The 23,052-nt window shown below is 35.0% G+C and overlaps 2 protein-coding genes across 3 annotated transcripts in view; both read right to left on the bottom strand.

Annotated features, from left to right (window-relative positions):
* Positions 1–1,758: 1,758 nt before the first annotated feature.
* On the bottom strand, positions 1,759–17,178 carry LOC144451327 (adaptin ear-binding coat-associated protein 2-like). 2 transcript variants are annotated; one of them, XM_078142132.1, is made up of 8 exons: positions 17,080–17,178; positions 10,178–10,278; positions 9,434–9,538; positions 8,306–8,387; positions 7,442–7,556; positions 6,270–6,450; positions 4,815–5,022; positions 1,759–3,710 (listed from the first exon to the last, which is right to left on the bottom strand). In XM_078142132.1, exons 1-8 carry the CDS (start codon positions 17,169–17,171, stop codon positions 3,668–3,670), a joined length of 927 nt encoding a protein of 308 aa, XP_077998258.1. In that variant the 5' UTR covers positions 17,172–17,178; the 3' UTR covers positions 1,759–3,667. The 2 variants fall into 2 exon arrangements, with proteins under 2 accessions (XP_077998258.1, XP_077998259.1); XM_078142133.1 differs by having other exon boundaries at positions 4,815–4,890.
* Positions 17,179–19,056: 1,878 nt separating this feature from the next.
* LOC144451133 (ATPase family AAA domain-containing protein 3-like) overlaps positions 19,057–23,052 on the bottom strand; it is a 23,537-nt gene continuing 19,541 nt past the window's right edge. Inside the window, exons 12-13 of the mRNA XM_078141906.1 lie at positions 22,417–22,525; positions 19,057–21,767 (exon numbers count right to left, since the gene is read on the bottom strand). Of these exons, the coding sequence (XP_077998032.1) occupies positions 21,585–21,767; positions 22,417–22,525 (292 nt within the window). The 3' untranslated portion in view covers positions 19,057–21,584. The remainder of the gene's footprint in view (positions 21,768–22,416; positions 22,526–23,052) is intronic.

Genomic DNA, 23,052 nt, shown 5'->3' with positions numbered 1-23,052 from the left:
TGTTAAACAACAAAGTCCGAAGTGCAAGGAACATTCCCTATGTACTCTGGCAAAACTCACTTGTATACCATATTTGGTAATACTGGTTCACTTTACCATATTTGGTAAAACTGTTTCATTGCCATATTTGGTATTAAAGCTTATCTGCCACCATATTTGGTAAAACTGATTAATTACCATATTTGGTAATATTGTTTCACTGCCTTATTTGGTAAAACTGATTCATAACCATAATTGGCAAGACTTTGACTGCCACATTTAATAAAAAAGATTAATTCTATTACCTTTGGCAACACTGTCTTGAGTTTTAACTTTGAACACGTTTTTTTCGCAAAATAATATTGGGTATATGACAAATTCAGTTTACCATTTTAGAAAAAAAAAAAGCACTGAATATTTTACATATACTATGGATATTCATTAATTGAGATGCAAATGAAAATACTTCATTTAAAATCTCTTTAACATACATGTGATAGAAAACGAAGAATAAAGATTTTTGAAATGGTAAAGAAATACGAACCAAATGAAGTAGCACACAGCAGCTCAGCAAAATCTGGTCATATTTCTAGATTTTGAAAAAATTTTGAAAATTCCACTATTTATGATAAGATAGAAGTTATTGCTTTATCCAGGCTAAGGTATAAATATTCAGCCTTTGCTATATTCCTTATCGTCCTTTATTTTTTTGGAATATTCATAAAATTGGACAACACCTTGTAGTTACATTTGCAACAGAGCCATTTGTGTTCCAACATTTTCATTGAAAATAAACAAGTCTGAAGATCTTTATTGGTTTTAATCATATTTTTTCGGTACATAATATAAAGACAGCATGCAGAGCTTGTTATTGGTTAGCATTATCTTGTCAAATCCATATATGGTGACATGAATTATTCATGAGCAGAATTTCCAATGAGGGATATGCATTTTTCTTCTTGCCTTATATGGTAAGGTCAATCCTTATATGGTTATAGCTACTACTGTCATTTACATATGAATCAAGCATACCATTAACAGGCTACATTGATATTCTATCAGCTTTCCTTCTACATCAAATGTGGATCACAAAATATAAGTCAAATAAAACTTTAAAAAATATTAACTCCAGGAGACTACAAAAAGAAAAGGACGGGTTCATTACACTTTCCATATTTCTTTAATTACTTTGCTAAGAAAAGCACAGTACAAAAATACAGCACTTGCTTATTAAACTCTGCAAAAATATAAGCAACTAAAAGTTAAGCTACAATTTCTCATGTTAGAAATAATGGGATTAAATAATATTGAGTGTACTGACACGTTAATGAAGGACAGAGAAGCAGTACCAAGACTTGAATGAGTTTTTTGGTAGTGTCAGAGGAAAACCTAATTTGCATACACTTTACACAAGGCAAACTTCATTGGCTATCATATGCATAAAGAACAACTCATTTACATGTATGACAATGTAGACTTCATTTACATGTAAACTGCACAAAATGTATCTTTCTTTTTTGGATTTTGCATAAGGATCACCTCATTTACATACATAATATAATGTACCTGATTTAATTACATGTGGCAAATACAATACCTCAGTGGTTAATGCATGCATAAAGAAAACAAACAAGTTTTTTACATACATACAAACATACATACATGCATGCATACATACACACAGTGCATACATACATACATACATAGCGTACATACGTACATATATACATACATGTACATACATACATTCATGCATACATACATACATAAAATTACACAGTACTAGTATAACATACATAGTATTACATGTGTACATACATACATACCGATACATAATACAATGTATACATACACACCATACTTAACGTACATAAGTACAATATACGATGTATGTATGTACATATGTACACATACATTTGTACGAGCATACATGCATACAATGTATGTACATGCATGCATACACACGCACACACACAGACACACACATACTGCACATTGAACTTCCCCATTGGCTAGGTATATTTTGCATACAGCAAAACTTTGAGTCATTGTTATTTAAGAAACTATCATGTTATTACTTATTTTCAGCTCTAGGTCTTCAAAATTATGAATATTGTAGGGTGTACTTAACTCAACTTATGCGGACTGAGGAGAGTCTCCTTTCATTGGCTAGCAAGAAGTGTCCCATTTGTCATCTTTATAAAGCAAGAAATACATACGACACTGTGAAAACTTAAACAGGTCTGAGTAATGTTTCTAAATTGCTTTCTTAAAGTCCCATGATTCAATCCCAGGTTCTTGCAACTGTGCTAAAAACAGAGCCCGAAAGATTATTAAACGAATCATTCTTTTGTTGAGACAAGCTTTTTGTAAAGCTCTACCAGACAACACTTTCATACCTAAATTGCTCAATCCTAATCTGACCAGGGGCCTCTATTGTCACCTTCAACCTGTCTACCCTACATTACTCTAATGGTATGATCCATCTAAACAGAAGATATTACAAGAGGCCACTACTATTGCAACAGGTGGGGATGACAAGTTTCAACTGTTTCATGCTACTTAAAATGGATTAAGGGTAAACAAATTTCAAATAAAATAAAAGTGAAATAGAAATATTTTTTTCTAAAGAACTGACCAAATACGAGCCATGTTAATGTTTAGGACTCCAATTCTCTGCCTGTGAGACTGAAACTTTTGCATTCCGAAACTCTTCCAATTACTGCCATAAGTGACAGCAGTACATGTAGTAAAGCGGCAACAATAATTTTTCAGGCTATTTGACACTAAGTGGTGATTTCAATTTATTTGCATGGCTTTTTAAGATTTCTTTGGTTTCAAATGAACTCTTAAAACTTGATTCCATAAAAGTAAGTATTCCATTCCTTAGAATGCTAGGCATAACACAACCTAATAAACATTGTTACGATATGTTTGAAGTCACGTAATTTCTGTAAAAAGTAAGAATAATTGCACAGTTTCATTCTTGAACTATATCAGTTCCACGCGGTCTGGGCAGGAGGCTTTACCACAAAATTTACCATCATGCTAGTTCTTCCATATCACCTGTTGTTTCTAGTAGTAAAAGTGTTGTTATTTAGCAAGCAAAACAAAAATCTCAACTAGCCAAATAATCGATTTTGATCATAAAATATCTTGTTACATAGTCATCTGGTGAACACTCCCTTTTTGCGCTATTATCAGCAAAATAAAACTGTGCACGCAATTTCTGATTTTACAGAGCATAAAGCAACCAATCGAAGATGACGTATCTTTTCTCTTGTTTTTTTTTTCAAATTCTGAAATTCTTTCAATCAACATGATATGACAGATACAATACAATAATTCCACAATGGATCAGAAAGGTTATCAATATCACAATTTTAAGTCAACTTACACATTTAATTATTAATATTTCTATGTGTTCAATATACATATATATATATACCTACAGTTTCACTCACTGGGGGAAAAACTGTACACAGGTGCCCTAGTACACCTGGTGTCATCTGAACCTAGTCTCTGATTGGCTACAACACACTTGCATTGACCAATCAGAATGCATCTTCTACCATGTTCATGTAGATAGATTTCTTGTTTCTTGGGTTACGGATGTAATAACCAGATTTAATCCATTTTCAAATTATTGAGATCTGTAGAATTGAAGATGTAAACAGTACCAGTTTCTTTAGAATTGCACCCACCCACCACCGCCTTGAGATTGCTGATTCCTGAAATGTAAAAAAACAAACATCAATTTGTGAAAGATATAACATTTGATAGTTATTATAATAATACTGTTCGTTTTCATATAGTACTTTCACATTTTGTGCTCAAAGTGCTTTACAATTAATACCTCTGGCATGGACCTATAACAGCACAACAGCGCTTTACTTCCTCAAACCCCTGGGGATTATACAATCCATTGCAGCCCCTGTAAACACATAAAAGCATTCGCATACCAACATCCATCCTACCAGGTCCCCAATTATACAGCTGGGTTGACTGAGGCACAATCATGGTTCAAATCTTGCTCAAAGGACTTTAACCATTCAGAAAACAAATGGTAGTGGGCGGGACTTTAACCAGCAACCTGCAGATTCAAAGCTGACCACTCTAACCATTATGACTCCACAATATAGAAGCTGTACAATACTTTCTTCACAACCAAATCAATGACAAAGTCTTGATGACACCAAGTTGCCTTGGCAACAAGACTGGACAAGTAGTGCTGACATATGGACATCAATATAACACATATTTCCAAATGACATGGTTGTAATAAAATACACAATGTAAATCACTGCTTGGAATGTAAAAGCAAATATTGAAAGTAAGTTTATGTCTTAGGACTCTGGTAACCAAGGCTTCAGTTTACAAAGATAAACACAAACTAAAACTATTGTCACAACATGTTGATACAACAGTTATAAGCTATTGAATGGATGTTGGTTTGATTATAGTCTCAGTAGGGCAGCTCTAAACTAGTTCCATAAACTTGCAGTGTACTGTTTTGGGACTTCCAGTGTTTACACTATCTTCATCACAGGGTTACTAGATTCTCGCAACAAAAGCACCAATATCACCAACTTGTGTAATCTACCACAACAAAGAACAATAGTTTTAGCTTGTGTCTATCTTAGTAAACCCAAGGCCTCAATTACCAGAGTCATAATGTAAATTATTACATGTATTAGTGCCTCATACAAATAGTCACTAAAAGTAGTAATTAAAACAGACGTAATCTTCACAAATGCGCGAGTCTCCTTGAAGTAAACTTTGTCAGGTGACATCAGACATGCCCCTTTGAAGAGAGAACATAAATTGATGCCTACCCTGCACCAGTGAAGTCACCCCAATCAGTTCCACCTCCTGCAGGTTTCTGTGGTTGTGTTGGTTGCGAAGGCGCGGCTGTAAAGTCACCAAAAATATCGACCTCAGCTTTGGGTTGTGATGATGGCACAGTTGATGATGGTGATGTGAATGAACCTAAATCACCAAGTAAATCTTGATTTGATGTCTGAGGCTTAGATGAAAATCCACCTAGCAATGAATGCAGGAAATGATGTCACGAAGCTGAATTGATTATGCATTATGGGAAAATATGCATGAATACTAATTACATAGCATTAGACAGCATTACTTGTGACTTGATGACTTACATAACAATATTGTAACTTCAGGTTACTCAACCTGTAGTTATTTTTTAAAGAAGTGTCACAAGAGGGCGCCCCACAGGTGGGCCAGACAAGATGATAGTAGCTGGGGTATTCAGGAAACAAATCGTTTTGTCATTGTTTGGCAAGAGCAACCTGGCCCTCACTAGAACAGTACTACACATATTGCACATGAAAAACAAAAGATGGTGGCATATTCAAGTAAGTAATCGTAGCATTTTGTGTAGATCCAGCATTTATCTTTAACAGGGCAATTTGTGTAAATAACACATACATGTACCAATGCAGTACTGTCAGGATGCAAGAATGTCTCAAAACTCAGTTGTTTGCCCATGTACTATTCTTATGCTGACAGAATGACCTTTGACCTTTGACCATCATGGATATATTATTGGTGAGATGTCAATGCTACAAAGTTGACAATCATTATAATTACTGTACTTTTCATGATGCAATGTATCAATGACATTTACAACGTTGCAAAGTGCTGCTTGTCTAGAACTTGCAATGAACCCAGACATTACTCCTAAATGTATGTAATGATGACCTTTATATAGTGATATGTACAAACATGAAACACAAATATGTAATTATATCACTTTGACTGTTTGGTTTGGTTTGGTTTGACAAAATGATAGTAGTTACCTAGATCACATAACAAGTAAAAATATTTTGACAGAACCCGATGACATTTAAGTGCAAGTGTGGTGTACTCGGGGTAATTTGCATGAGTGCTCGATGCAGTGTTCTCTGTACCCATACTTTCAAGAGTGTAGTGAGTGAAAGTGCAGCAGAAAACACTGCAAGCATGAATGCAAATACCCCCACATTTGCATATCATTTGCATGCAGATATGCAAATAATGTTTTCAGTATTGCACTGCAGTGCAAATACCACTGGTATGCGTGTGCACCAGTGCAAGTGATCTCTGGTACATACATGTACATGTATGTAACAACAGACATTAATTTCTAAGTCTAGTCAGTATCACATTACAAGAACAATAACACTGCATTTCTTGTCCACACTGCACTGCACTGCACTATTCCATATCATAAGCAGATATTGAACAGAAGGAAAATGTATGGGTTTACAGAACTGCCTAATGCTTACCAAGTAAATCAGCACTGGCTGGCTGAGGTGCTTGTTGCTGTGGTGACTGTGCTGGCAGAAATTGGCCTGTCTGTCCAGGTGGTGGCGTCAGAGTTGGAATTTTGGACCCAGGTGGTGGTGGTAGAAATCCAGGTGTTGCTCCGCCAGATGGTTTTGGTCTTGCTACACCTGACTTTGTACTCTATGTACAGAAGCAATGATTGTATTAGCATTTGTTTTCAGGGTATATGCATAGCCCCCTCTATAAGTATCACCTTTGTGCACGGTTTGTATGAAATCAGTTTATGATTTGGCTGGACATGTAATGACCAACAGATGGATTGACTGAACCTATTCTGCTGACCCCAAACAGACACCACTAGTTTAAAGTTTAAAGTGACATACATATGCCCCATAATGTATCATCTTTGTGCAAGGTTTGCATGAAATGAGTTTGTGCAAGCAAGAGATCTGGCACCGACTAACTGACAGACAGATGGATTGAACCAATACCATTAGCTCCAACAAGACTTCATTCAGTTTTTTTAAGCTAAACCAAAGACATGCATATGTACATATCATATCATCTTTGTACAAGGTTTGCATGAAATCAATTTGTGCTTGTCAGAAATATGACTGGTCACGCACTGAGAGACAGAAAGACAGACGGACGGACAGATATACCTAACCCAATCCATTACCATCAACTAGAATTCATCAGATGGGGCTGAAACTATAATTGAAATAAATTTAAATGATATTCAAAAAAATATATAATTGTGTGTTTCCGATAACATGGCCTCAGAAAATAGGGTAGGTAGGTCGGTATTTATTTTATTTTATCTTAACTTTTTAATGGTTTTCATGTTTGAAAAATATTGATTCGACCCAAAATCCAACAAGATGTTAGTTAGAATCCCCATTCTGTTATAGTTTGATGAAATATGTACAGACATCACTAGAGAAAGAAAACAGACATGCATGAAGAATTGGTACATTTGATAAAAATTTCTCATCTTTTTGTTTTAAATGTTTAAAAAAATGTTTAGGGTCGGATAGGATAGGTCGGGTAATCGCGGATAGGATAGGTCGGGTAATCGCGGATAGGATAGGTCGGGTAATCGCGGATAGGATAGGTCGGGTAATCAGAAACACACAATTTTTATTTTTTATTTGGTATTTCAAATACTTACCCCTAGATTGATTTTGATAGTTTGTCCTTCCTTGAATCCTAAATCTAACTTTGGTTGAGGGGCAAATTCAGCTTGTTTAGCCTCCTCTTCAAATTTTTTGCTTTGTTTAACCCACCTATGTAACAAAAGACAAATTAGATGTTATTTGTTCAGCCAAGGAAAATATGAGTGACCTAAGGGGTCTTTGTCACTGAGTAGATAGATGGGTAGTGACAACCCTAATGAGTGACCTAAGGGGTCTTTGTCACTATGAGTCCCTAAACGAGTAGTGACAACCCTTAGGTCTTGAGTATTTTCCGACTGAATGAAGAAAAATATTGAGGAATAATATAATTATACCAGTGCCAGTAAAATCAAAGAAAAACTGGGGAAAGTAATGACACTTTTGAACATTTTGACAAATATTTTGAAAACAGCATAACCGATGACATAGCCACACATTGTTATGACATACACGCACGTTGTAATGATATAGAACGCCCAGAGTATATATTCCATATTTTTTGTTCTAAATGACTAGTGCATGGTATAAATGTATAATAGAATAAATACAAAATACAACTGCTGACATCAGACCATGGAAAGCGGAAACTGTTTTAAAAGGTAAAGTAACAACTGAATTGGATTAATACCACTTGACACAGCATGTTGGAAGTACAGACTTATAAGTTATATTACATTTCATTATTTGATACGAGCAGCTGTATGGCCACTTTAAATAATAGTTCACATTCCCAAACAAATTCCACTAGAATTTTGTATACACATAAAGAGGCCATAAATCTGTTCAGTTATCAAACCATGAAATATAATACAAGTCTTTGATGTTCCAACCTGCTATGCCGAGTGTTATCATAGACTTACTTAAAATGATCCTGTAAAGCTACATTGAAATCAAAGGAATCTGCTCTGTCTGCAAAGCCCATACCAATAAATGCACTCCGAGCTAGAAAAGAATAGTGGTATATTAAACATTGTACAGTTACTGTTTAGTTAGTCATGTACTGAGAATTGCAGCATTTTTGAAGACTACTAAGAAGTAAATTTTTAGGGACTTCCAGTGTTTACACTATCTTGATTACAGGGTGATTAGATTCAGACAACAGAGGAACTGCTATCACCCACTTGTAAAATTTACCACATGCAACAACAATAGATTTAGTTTGTGGGTATTTAGTTTGTCGATAGTACATTAGCCATAGTAGTAACTGAACTGCAAATATCAATGTCATCATTACAAGTTATACAACTGCCGACATCAGATCATGGACGAATGGAACCTGTTACAAACAGGGAAAGTAAATGATTGAATTGGATTAATAACACTTGGCAAAGCATGCTGGGACAACAGAGACTTGTGTTACATTTCATGGTTTGATAAGAACAGTTTTATGGCCTCTTTATGTGTACATGAAATGCCAGGAGAACTAGAAATTATCTGTAACCGTAAAGTGGCCATAAAACTGTTCTTATCAAATGATGGAATGTAATACAATTTTCTGTATTCCCAACATTCTGTGTCAAGTGTTATATTAATTCAATTCAGTTGTTTACTTTTGCTGTTTGTAAAGGGTTCTGTTAGTCCACGGACGTATGTCAGTGGTTGTATACAAGCTTTGTGAAATATGCTGAAGCACTTCCAATTTAGCGCTTCAGCATATGGATACTTTTGTATTTGATTGCGGCTCTTTGCGAAGAAGCTTACCCAAGCAAATCACGAACTATCAAGATCAGTGAGCAAAATTTAATGGGGTGGGCCACCCCTTTAAAATTTAAAAAGTGGAGGACACTGGTATGGCACTACTTTATGCATGTGTTTTTGTTTACAAATATTGTAGCTAGAAAGTCTGCCTCTAAAACATTATCACAACCAGCTACCGACCAAAAATGCAAAACTGAAGTACATGCATGTACATTGTAACCCTGACGACCTAGAGTGAGAATGCCACCAATGACAAAACATTTCAAAGTAGCATTACCCTAGTCACTTACCATTGTTGTCCATCAGTCTTATTACAAAATATCTACTAGAGTCCATCACGGCTTCTACTGCTATACCAGGATGTGCATCTACAGGACACTCAGCAAATAATTCACCTGATGAGAAAATAAACTGACGTTATCAATCAATCAATCAATCAATCAATCAAATATCACTCAATCAATCTATCTATGCAATCAATCAATCTTTAACTGCAATCAATTAATAAATTAATTAATTAATCAATCAATCAATCAATCAATCAAGTATTCAATCAATCTATCTATCTATCTACACAATGTATGCAATCAATCAATCAATCAATCAACTTATCTATATCTGCAATCAATCAATTAACAAATGAATCAATCAATCAAATTAATCAATCAATCAATTAATCAATCAATCAATCAATCAATCAGTTTATAGAACAACAGTTTCCAGTATGACTTAAGAGTACAGAGGCACTATACAGTCTGAAGGCTCTCAAGAATAGATAAACCTTTAAATTTAGATTCTTTCTGAAGGTGTTAGTAACAGTCACTGTTAGTTATAGGTTTTATGGTGATTTCAATGGTACAATAGTATACAGGTATGTACACTATGGACAGGGTACACATCAATCATCTCTCTGTGTAACATACACCATTTTAGCTGTGATGTCATGAGTGAAACACCAAGCATACATCATTTTAGCTGTAATGTCCCATGAGTGAAACACCAAGCCCATACCATTATAGCTGTAAAACTCTTACCAGATGATTTATCTTCTAATTTAATTATGCAATCATTTCCTTTAGCTACTACCCGTAACCTTCCTTTCCAATCAGGTTGATCTAACTTCCAGTCAGCTGCTCTGAAATATCAAACATTTTATTACGTTAGAATTCAACAGTGAGTCATTGCTACATAGCAAATATCTAATAAGTGGTTTTATTAAGTGTGGTAAGTAGATAAAAGTTAACTGAGTTCCTGAGTCATTTTACCAGGGTTCCCTATCCAAATTACGATATTTTCTCTTCTAGAAAACTTTGGGATTTTAGAGTCTTCAGCTAGTTCTCAAAGACTAATGTTTTACTAATAACCAGACTAGTACATTGCATTGTATTACAATGAATAACACTGAAGTAAAGCACTCTCTCTTATAGTATTCATATATCTAGCATGTGGCCTTTCTAATGTGGTCAATTAGCAAATGAAACAGTATACTTTTACACTTGATATGGATGCTATAAATGATTGTGGTACATACAGAAAACACTTTACTTTGGTGTTATGGGTTGTATTAGCAAATGAAACAGTATACTTTTACACTTGATGTGGATGCTACAAATGATTGTGATACATACAGAAAATGCTTTACTTTGGTGTTATGGGTTGTACTTGATATGGATGCTATAAACGATTGTGGTACATAACGAAAATGCTTTACTTTGGTGTTATGGGTTGTATTAGCAAATGAAACAGTATACTTTTACACTTGATGTGGATGCTATAAATGATTGTGGTACATACAGAAAACGCTTTACTTTGGTGTTATGGGTTGTATTAGCAAATGAAACAGTATACTTTTACACTTGATATGGATGCTATAAATGATTGTGGTACATATAGAAAATGCTATACTTTGATGTTATGGGTTGTATTAGCAAATGAAACAGTATACTTTTACACTTGATGTGGATAATATAAATGATTGTGGTACATATAGAAAACGCTTTACTTTGATGTTATGGGTTGTATTAGCAAATGAAACAGTATACTTTTACACTTGATGTGGATGCTATAAATGATTGTGGTACATACAGAAAACGCTTTACTTTGGTGTTATGGGTTGTACTTGATAAGGATGCTATAAATGATTGTGGTACATACAGAAAACGCTTTACTTTGGTGTTATGGGTTGTATTAACAAATGAAACAGTATACATGTACTTTTACACGTGATGTGGATGCTATAAATGATTGTGGTACATACAGATAACGCTTTACTTTGGTGTTATGGGTTGTATTAGCAAATGAAACAGTATACTTTTACACTTGATATGGATGCTATAAATGATTGTGGTACATACAGAAAACGCTTTACTTTGGTGTTATGGGTTGTATTAACAAATGAAACAGTATACTTTTACACTTGATATACAAATGTAGATGCTATAATAAACATTGTGGTACACACAGAAAATGTTTTACTTAGGTGTTATGGGTTGTAAATGTATAAGAAGGCAGTTTAGTCCCTACTTGCTTTTGCGTCTTTAGTTTCCAGCAAAATAAGCAAAAATAAGTCTTTAGTGAAAATTTCCAGTATATTACAATGTATGGGAACTATGCCAGTTTTACCAAATTTATGCTTGTCTATTACCAGGGTTCCCACACCTTAGTAAAAACACCGGATAAATTCTGAATTCCACAGACAAGTTTATTTTAGTACATAGTCACTATATTTTGTATATACATTGTACGGTAAGGTTCATTTTTTTTCAAAATTTAATGAGTTTGTCATTTTCGTTTGAAGAACTTGTTATCATTACATGCACACTGTACTGTAAACCTGGAAATTTTCGCTAAAGACTTATTTTTGCTTATTTTGCTGGAAAACAAAGATGCAAAAAATTAAGTAGTGACTAAAAAGCCTTCTTGTACATGAACACAATGTACCAGTCTCGTAATTAGTAAAAATAAGTAGTGACTACTAAAATGCTTTATTGTACATGAACACAATATACCAGTCTGGTAATTAGTAAAAATTAGTCTCTGAGAACTACATTTGTGTAGTAAAATTGCTAAATTTTCAAGTAGCGAAAATAACTAGGTTTACAATTTAATTCTTGATTTAGTAGAAAGACCCATGGGAACTTGATCTCATTCATTGACTGTAAGGTTGGCTGCCCTCATGGGTTCAGTGTATGGGGATCAACTGAGCCTGAAGTCAATTACAACTTATTGTACACAAAATACCAGGAATAAACATGAAATGTCCAGACAGTCTGGAAATGAGTGAATGTGATAAAAGGGAATGGGAATGGGAATGACTGGGAATTAGTCTGGAATCAGCATCATGTTTTAAACAAAATGACATTAAAAGTCATGAAATAACTGGCAGTATTTCTGCTACATTTTTTCCCCCACTGTGATACCCCTAGACTCACTTTCAGTGTGTACGCTGTAAATATAAACTGGGAATGACGGAATATGGGTTTCCAGGCAACTTAGTATTAAATGATAAGTACATAGTACATACACATCAATTTTATATGATTTTCACTAAATCATATATTATTAATATTTACCTGTCAGACTACATTGTACCATTATCAACGATGTATGTGGTTGGATGGCGTGGGGTGATCAGCAAAATTGATCCCTTTTAGATCTTAAACCAACACTGCAGTGTTATGACTTTACATTAGCAAATATATTTTCACTGTTTTCACTGTGTTTCATTTTTTCGTCAAAATAAAAGTCCTCTTTTTGTTACTTTCTGTTTTTGTTGCATCCATCTAGTACATGCGATGTACATCCTATAGGCTATTATTACGATTACGTTCATATACCCCAAACGTGTTTTCGATAACCCAACCGATCCTGGTTTAAGCCTCCGATTCTAAACAATTTTTTACATGCAAAAGGGTAAAAATTATGACAATGTACTTCTCTTTCCCTGTAGATTTTCTTGCCAAAGAATTGTTGGGGTTTTTTTTTCATAAATCAAATTCCAGAGAGAAATGATGTCATTTCAACCTTTAACAGTACAGTTTCCATATTGTGTTTGTCTACTTCTGAATCACATAATAGTCTTCATTTATTTCTTTTACACCTCATCAACTGTTAGAGAAGTATTGTGACCAACGAGTATCTTGTCTTTAGGTTGGCGTAATTAAAAAAAAAATGTAAAATAAAATAAAATCTGACCTACATTCCCTATTTTCTGAAGTCATGTTATCGGAAAAGTTAAAAAAAAGAATTTTGACTAATGGATAGTAATTTACTGCTATAAAATTATACACACCACTAGTTGTCAATGCCTGCGAGGTACTAGATGATCATACTGCCTAAATGAACCAATATTTTATAAACCTTGTTTTTGTGGTAGCTGATATCAGAAATTCAATGCACTCAATAACCTTTAGTATTTCCTGTCTATGTGTGAACACACCACAAACTGTATTTCCTTCCTGTTTCATTTTTATCATAATTCTTGTCTGTTTCCTACCTATTGTCTTTTGACCTTGACATACATGTCAAGGTCAAAATGTCAACAATGGTCAGACTTGAATCTCAATTGCCAGCCTCCACGATAACTGCATGATTGTATGCTTGAGGCAAAAATATGACATTTCCTGAATAGGAACTGACTATCCTGCAATCTGATTAAAATCTGAAGTGGTGAATAAAGCTTGATTTCTTTATTTACCGCAGTCTATTTCCATCGTTCAATATTGTTTGTTTTCATTCTGTTGTTCTGGGAGTGATTGGTAGGAAGGCTGCAATCACACAGAACAACAAAAATTGACAAACAAACGACAACAACCAGATGGAAATACAGCTGCTTTCACTACATCCGATTTTAATCAGAATGACTGTGTATACATACATGATGGTGTTGTGTGCATTTATGGCCTGTTGTAATTAGAGGAAGTACTGTAATTTACAATAGAATTGGTTCTATAAAGTTAGAGGATAAAATGAATCATGACACTGTTCCACAAAATGTATTGCTACACTGTGCTTTCCTTTAGAATTATGGTTTATTAATAAAGTAAAGTTGAAATATGTATATTAATTATCAGGTGTCTACCTTCTACAAGTACAATGTATATGATACATGTATGGAAGCTGAACTAGGGATTTAGTTGCTTGGCAACAACAGTATTTTGTTTTCAATTTGGTTATGGATATCAGGTGATGTATGCTGACTTCTTTGTGATTATCTAACTAGTACATGTACTCATAATGAGAGGAGGATGGGAGGGGGGGGGGGGCTCCCATAGTAAGGTACATGTATATAGGTACATGTATGTGCCGTCAAAATGGGTCACTTTTTCACGTTAAAAAAATCCCTCAATATGGGTGAACTTTTCATCTGAAAATTCCCCAGTCATGGGGTTGGTAAATAGTTGTACCTATTCCATGCATAAGTATTTTTTTTTCAATTTTCCAAGTAAAAGGTAGAGTCTGTTTCAAAAAGTCAAATAAATACCATCTGCTGTGTCATGACATCATGTATAGCACCTCCTTGACAAATGAAAATACTATCACTATTTCGCAAAAAAATCCTTAGAAATGGGTCGATATCATATTTAGAATCTGAGTAGCACATTCCTGTCTAAAAAATTTCCAACTAGTCCCCCCCCCCCCCCCCCCCCCGAGTGAAAACAGATATATACAAAATTCTTATTTTTTTGTACAGTGTCTTTATACCATCTACAAAGTATCCACACTGTCTGTGTTGCAGACAGATTTTTTTGAACAAGTTAATTTGTCTATCATAAAAGACGACATACTAAATATACATAAATATGATGTTAACATTCATGTACAGTGTACTAGTATAGTTTGTTCTTGTACATGTATCTCACAAACAGGGTTTTTGTCCAGCTGCAAGGAGTGCTGGTCAGTCATCAATATTCATATATTCATATATATCATGAATATTCATAAGGTAAATCAAGAGATGTCAATGGATGTTGTTGGGGTTAAATTCTGTGTGTTAATTGGTGACTGAGCTCATGGGTAGTCTAGTAGCTATGTGTGTAGCCATTTTCTACGGACGGTCATTTTTTTTAACATATAGTCAAATGGACAAATTCTATCAAAAATCTAGCTAAATCTCCTGTTGGGGAAGGTACAATCTCATGTAGTGTATACTCCCTATTTCTTTTAGGCTCTTACATTTACTGTCATTTGTTCTTTTGTGAGTGCTCATTGTGTCATATATCTGACACAATACCATAGGTTTTCCCGAACTGGAACCCAATCTCAGACTTACGAGTAGCCAACCAGAATCCATCTTACATAACAATCAACATTCAAATTTGAAACAAAGAGAACGAGCAAACAATAACGATAACATCATTGTCTGTGCTCTGAGCTCATGCTCTTTTCAAACAGAGTGCTCTGAAGTACTGTAACTGTATGTTTTGGCACATTACACATTTTCATTGGTTGAGTGAATTCACTCAGTACTCTAATGTGGCTCGGGAAAACCTATGGTATTGTGTCAGTGTCAGATGAATGTAAGGAGCGCTCAAAAAAGAACAAACGACAGTAAACGTAAAAGCCAACAAGAAATCACGAGTGTACACTACATCGGATTTTACTCAGATTGGGGAATGGATTAACAACTGCATGTGAGTAGTAATCCATCACACACTGACAGGCAGTTGTAATTCGTTGCTTCGTTCAATTTACTGCAAACTCAATCTCCAGTTTTAATGTAAGTGACATGAGGCGCAATAACGTCACATTTACATCAATGCTCCAATAGCATAAACTACATGTACATGTTTTGATGTCGATGGTAAAAACAGAATTCTATGCTAGAGAAATCCATTTGACTATATACATACAGTGGAAGTGATCATAACACGTACAGGACACGACTAGCTCATGGGGAGATCCCCTTCTCAAAGTATGCTATCGAAATCAACTCTGGCCGATGTGTATATACAGGATGTTGTAAATTATTAGAAAATGTGCAGAAACAAGGCAAACAAAACCTAACCATAATATAGAGTATTACATTTGTTATCAAGATTAAAAAGTCTGGGTTATCATTACTCAACAGGAATAGAAATATCTTTTGACTGTCTATGCTTTATAATCTATACAAGATTATCAACCTACATGTAGCATGATTTGACGACCCTGCCATGAAATTTAGAGAATTGAAAATATTTTTGTTAAAACCATAATTGCTGAGATTTTAGAGTGGCCTGGTTCGATAATACAATTGTAGCTTTGTTTTTCTTTGCAAACCCCGTAAGAAATAACAAGTAAAATGGAAAATGTTGAGTCACACAAAATAAAAATATTTTTTTTAAAAGGAATAAAAAGTATTGTAAATAAAAATATGGCTACAATACAGCTACAATCGACCGAATGTGTACTCATTTTTTGATATTGGGGTATTATGTGTATCTGTCTGGATGTGTGTTTACAATGTATCAAAAAACGTCACGTCTGGTCAGAATATCTGCTAAACACGAAGGAGAAACACGTATATGATACGAGGGCTGGTACGTTTATAACGGGTTGCATTCATTGTGTACACTGTGTACCGTTACCGGTTAGACACCGCCTCCTCTTTGCGAACACTGGTGTACACACATACTTCCGGTTGAGACAACAGTGTTTACTTGTTCGAACAGTTAATACGTGTATTTGTTTCACAAACCCTGAAAAAAACACCCTCCACAAAAGAAAGACACTGAATATACATTTTCGTTAAACTGGCAGTGTTACTACCGCAATCAACTCACAGCAGTAAAAGTGATGAACTGATCTGTTCGTGTTCTGTCATTCATTGGCAACGTTACACTGCACTGTTTACAGCTGTTTTCAATGGACTTACTTACTGGGAAGTACATTTTTCTATACAGGTACAAACATCCCTTAATGATACAAGAAATAATTAAACGTTGTGTTATCCCACCTGTATCCTCTATTTGATGGCCTTGGTGGTATTTTAAATACAAATGCTTCGTTCTTGACACATAACACGCTCTCGTACTCTGTCGTCGCCATTTTGACTGATTTATGAACTCCAATTTCTTCTCCATGATCACGTTGGGGGCGCTGTACCTGTAACTCATCCGGTCACCTCGCAGCAATAATTGTAGCGTTTGATGTGATTTTGAGGGCTTTTTCGTCTGTTTTTGTGCCTTTTTTCGTTCCGACGTTTAACCCGAATCAAACGCTACAATTCCTCTAATGCAAATGCAAATAGACGAGACCACATTGAAAACGTGAGCGAGGGGTCAGCGTACTACCCGTTTCAAACTGCTGCATGTCTTGCTACGTTTGCCGATTGGGGTATCTCTGAACACTTCTTTGGTCTTGAAGGCTCCGTAATTAATGTTGGCGTTAGGAAATGTCCGATATTTTGTCAGGTAAGGCGTAATTTAGCAGAAAAGTCCGCCCAACTTTGTGATTCAGATCTGAATCGGTTCCGTCTATTTGCATTTGCATTAGAGGAATTGTAGTGTTTGATTCGGGTTAAACGTCGGAACGAAAACAGGCACAAAAACAGACGAAAAAGCCCTCAAAATCACATCAAACACTACAATTATTTCAGCTACCGGTCACCATCAAAAATTTAGTCTAGTTCTTACCATTTACACCTCCACTCACATGGTTTAGTTAGAAACCATGCTAGCACCCAGACTACACTTGAAATATTTAATAGGTGGATATGTATATATTTGCTAAAAATATGATTGGGCAATGACTAATAAACAAAACATTTATTTCTGGGGTTTTTCTACTTGAAAAATGTGAAGCAACATAGACCGAGTGTGTTTGCAAATTTCTGAAGATATGTTAGGCTTAATGGTTTACTACATATAAGGAAGTGATCATAAATTTTTTAAATTCTGTTCACAAATACCGTCCTGTGTTGAACTAAAATAACAAACTTTCCACATATTTTTTTTAGTCTTTACAATTAAAATTTGGTATATTTTTTAATTGTTTTTTTTTTTTCAATCGGTAAGTTATTCAAAATATACCAATTTTTTAATCAACATGACCAGGATAAAAAAAAAATGATTTTCAATAATATACACATTTTTAGTGATACTATTTGACAAACTAATTATTTGGGTGTTGTTTCTGTTTCCACTTTCAAAATAGAATTTCCCCTTTCGGCTGATCATACCGCCACCTAGTGGTCAGTTGTAACTATGGAATTTGTCATTCTGACGAGGATCGTCGACCTCGACTGATCGAAAGTTCCATGCTAAACAACTTTGAACTGCTTGTGTGTTAAAACCTTTTGTCAATCGATTCCCGCTTTGTTGCATGGAAATTGGAATATTATTTGACTTTGCAGCCTACCTGTAGACTTAATTTGAGAACAGTTATCGCTACCGTGACTATCCTATAACTGTAGCCTGCCTGTAAACATGAAAACGGCGACGCTTGTGCTATCCTAACTGTAACCTACCTGTAAACTTGAGAACGGCTATCACTACACTATTGCGCTATCCTAAATGTAGCCTACCTGTAGACTTTGAGAACGGCTATCGCTACACCATTCCGCTATCCTAACTGTAGCCTAAGCTTACCTGTAGACTTGAGAACGGCTATCGCTACACTATTGCACTACTATATATATATAACCTACCGCCTACCTGTAGACTTGAGTACGGCTATCGCTGCACTATTTTGCTATCCTAACTGTAGCCTACCTGTAAACTTGAGAACAACTATCACTACACTATATTCCACTATCGATATCCTAACTGACCTTTTGAATTTTGGAATTTGCAGAACAGTGTACGATGCCCGTTCTCAGGTTTACAGGTAGGCTACACACTTAGAATATTTTACATACAATTATAACCAAACACAATCCACAAGTCTGAGTTTTTCACATAATTTTTATTTCACATTAAAACATCAACTTTCAAACACTTTCATAATACATCACTCATTACATATCTAGGCAGTTGCAATAACGATTAAATTTTCCTTCATTTTAAAGTTAAATTATCATATTTCAATTAATTTGAAATGTACAAGATTATACACGGTTTGACGAGTTGATTCCAACAGACTGAGTATTATGATAGCCTTGAGATCATTCATCTCGATTCTTTTATCTTTTTTTTAAATTGTTTGGTTCCGGTTATCCGACCCCCCACCTAACTTTTCACTGCCGACCCTAAAATATTTTTATGTATCCGCGAAAAAAAAATTGCAAAAATTTTCAAGTCTTGTGAGAAATAGTGGATGTGGAAACTGACATAACTGTTCTTCCAATCTGTAATGGCTGTACTTCTGATGGAAAGACACCAATAACACAAAGACCATATGGAAAACAATGGAAAACATAACTATGTGAACTACACACTCACATAAAAAAAAATTAAAAAGAGTAAAAAATCTACCTATCCACCTATTCTAAAATTGAACATAATCGGAACCACACATTTTTTTTTATTACGCCTTATGAAAGAAGAGTGGACTTCTTCAGTACTATACTAAAATAAGAACACAATGATAGAATTTTTTTCATTTTTCTTCAAAGACTAAAGGATACTACCACGGAAAATGTGCTATCGACAAACCAAGATAGCCATGAACTAAAACTATCGTTGTTGAATGTGGTAGATTACACAGATTGGATTATAATGTAGTCTAGCTGCAAGACCTTCAGGCATTCCTCCGATACCGTCAATTAGTGGTCGGTCTCTTGTCGTATCGCATCGGAAGAAACCCGAAAGGTCCAGCAGCTAGACTAGTTATAATGGTGCCTTGGTTATATGGATATAATCACTCTGTAATTAAGATAGTGTAAATACTGAATGAAGTTGAATGTAGTCAGTTTGAGAAAAAATAGCTATCAGCAATGCCACCCTACTGTGAGTATATAATTACATCAATGTCCATTGAAAGCTTATATATAAACATGACATAATGCTGTTTGATAATTCATCTACTGTTTCTGTGTCTGCTAAACATGAATGGACACAGAAACATTTAGCACTTTACGTGAATTTCAGCTACATACCCGCTATATATATATACATCATGTATATCAAATCAAACAAAGTAACCAAGTTTAAACTTGTACATTTCATCTGTTTTACTTGGAATGGGTACCTGGTATTGCTTTTACTATATACAACTGTCTAAAACACATCACACCCTGCATATACCTAATTAACCCTATACTAAACGACCTTCTTCCCCCTTCATCCCTGGTCCACTAAAATGACCCACAATAGAAAAGCAATTGGGACTATACCAAGATTAAGGAACGGTAGGGGTGCACAGGATGTATAACCATCGCATTGTGGAAAGTATGATGGATTCTTCTATAATAAACTCTGTATAAAACATTGCATGAATGGAAGCCAAGGCATGGAAAATTTACATTAAAGGCTGCCCTCTAGTGGCAGTACTTAGTAAACTGAGAAATGAACAAAGCAGAATTGACGACATTGTATTGCAGACCTTACAAATGTCACATTTGTTAAACCAATGGTCCTCTAGCATAAGTCACCTTTCATTGTCCTTACTAGCTACCGCTAGAGGGCGCTGTTTACTTGAAAAGTCTAACTGTAAATATAGCAAACACAACATTATCATAACAGCTTTGATCACAACAAACATACATACACAGCAAGTCAAAACTGCCACTTCTGAACCCTTTATACAGTTAATATGCAAATAAACCCCTGGTCATTATTCAATCAGAAACTAGTACAGTGAATTGTTTTGATTTGATCAGCATTCAGAACTTTTTGTGTAATTTTTAAGGTAGAATTGCGACAACATTATTTGCATCTCGTAGAGGACAATATCAGACTATATTTTCAACTTCCAAGCGTCCAGGTAGGTAAGATCATATTTTACATACACACCTGGCTCAAAGTCATTAATATTATAATCAGATCATATCATGCAGATTGTAAAGTTTCTCTCAAATAATTACAAACTTGCTGATGACAACAATGTACTGCCTTCAGTCTTATTTGTATATGTGTGTGTGAGCATGCATTTGTGTGCATGCAAGTGTGCGTACGTGTGTGTGTGTGTGTGTGTGTGTTGCATGAGAGAGAGAGAGAGAGAGTGTGTGTGTGTGTGTGTGTGTGTATGTGACATTGATTGATAAATACATACAAGACATTTGCAACAAGGTGAGGATTCCTGAGAATGTCAAAACTTAGAGCAAAAGTATTACTACAATCTCAGAATTAATCATCAAACTTTCAAACATTTATTTCCATGGAAGTTCAGTTCTAGTTTACCATAAACAAAATCCATGTACACCATGCAAATAATAAAAATAAAATTCTAAGTTACAAACTCAAAACAAGCACATCCAAATACAACCCCTCCACCACAACTTTCCAAATATCTTGATACGTCCCTATTGATTCCTAGGACTGGGTTTGTCTATTATGGAAATTTGGGGGTGGATGAAATGTTTCATGTAGTGCTCTTGTCGCCTAGTCCAAAACTAATTGCATGCGTCAGAGTCTGTTTATTTGTTCTAATATCTTCGCTTTCTTTCCAGTCTGTTTTCTGTTTATGTTGTTTAACAGCTTCATCAACTCTAGCGTCTATCATTTCTTCAGTCAACATACCTTCTTCTGAAGCATAACCACTTGCCTGTGAAATATACACAAAACAGAATCATTTGATTGGCTGTGTAGATCTTAGTAACCATGCCAACATTTGTGCATCCACCAATCAGATTCATGTATTCATAATAGTGACCAGCATTTTTGTTAGGGAAACCCAGGAACACAGAAAGGGAAAGACAGATAAAACTGATATAGATTTTTCCTTACAGAGCACCACAATCTTGTTTTGGAATCTTGGTAAACTAAATGGGGAGTCCTGGTAGATTTTACCTACTTATTACTCTTAACAAAAACACTGGTAAGGAACCCTGGTAAAATGACAGGGGAACTCATGTAGATTTTACCTACTTACCACCCTTAACAAAAACACTGGTAGGGAACCCTGGTAAAATGACAGGGGAACTCAGGTAGATTTTACCTACTTACCACCATTAACAAATACACTGGTAGGGTACCCTGGTAAAATGACAGGGGAACTCAGGTAGATTTTACCTACTTACCACCCTTAACAAAAAATATTTCATCTAAGTACATTTTCCATTTCTAGTTGGTATACTGCAGTGACTGGTACAAAATACAACCACAGATTAACAATCTTTGGCTAGAGCGATACATTTTAACAATTTCTTTTGTGCAAAATGAATGATGATATCTATTAGCGGATTTAGTCTTACCTGCCAAGCCACACCAATCTTGGCGATTTCTCTACCAGACAGACCTTCTGCCTTGCCGGCAATCTCTTTACATTTAGCACCATAGTCCATCTGTGCTACCTTGAATCGACTACATACACAGAGAAAAAAATCATCACGTAAATTATCAGAGAAAAAAGCCTTCAGAGAAAGCATACTTCAAAACTTCCATACTTCAAGCATATTTCTTCCTTCAGAGAAAACATACTCCCCAACTGGTTTGTTGTACAAAAATTTGAATGGTGTCTCTAGATACAAAACTTCATAACTAATTGACAAATTTTCCATTTGACCTTGAATATGGGGGTCAAAGTCAAAGGTCAAAGCATAAAAAGAAAGCTTACTTTGTTTATATATGTATTGGCATTTAAATGGGGTCTTTGTGTATTAAACTTCTTGAGTTAATGTAGAAAGAAATTTACGAGATATTAAACCTGGATGATATTTCATACTCTCGTATTATTAAAGTTATATATAATACATGTATTCATATATCATAAACATAATTCATGAACAACCGTTAGTATTGACATATTAATGTACTCATAAATCCAAACCATATTTAGAATATACACCAGTACACACTATGATCTAAGGCCTAATAGAAAAATTGTGTGG

This window comes from Glandiceps talaboti, chromosome 21, assembly GCF_964340395.1.
Source record: "Glandiceps talaboti chromosome 21, keGlaTala1.1, whole genome shotgun sequence".
In the NCBI taxonomy this organism is placed as follows: domain Eukaryota; kingdom Metazoa; phylum Hemichordata; class Enteropneusta; family Spengelidae; genus Glandiceps; species Glandiceps talaboti.
This window is presented reverse-complemented; position numbering and strand designations above follow the sequence as displayed.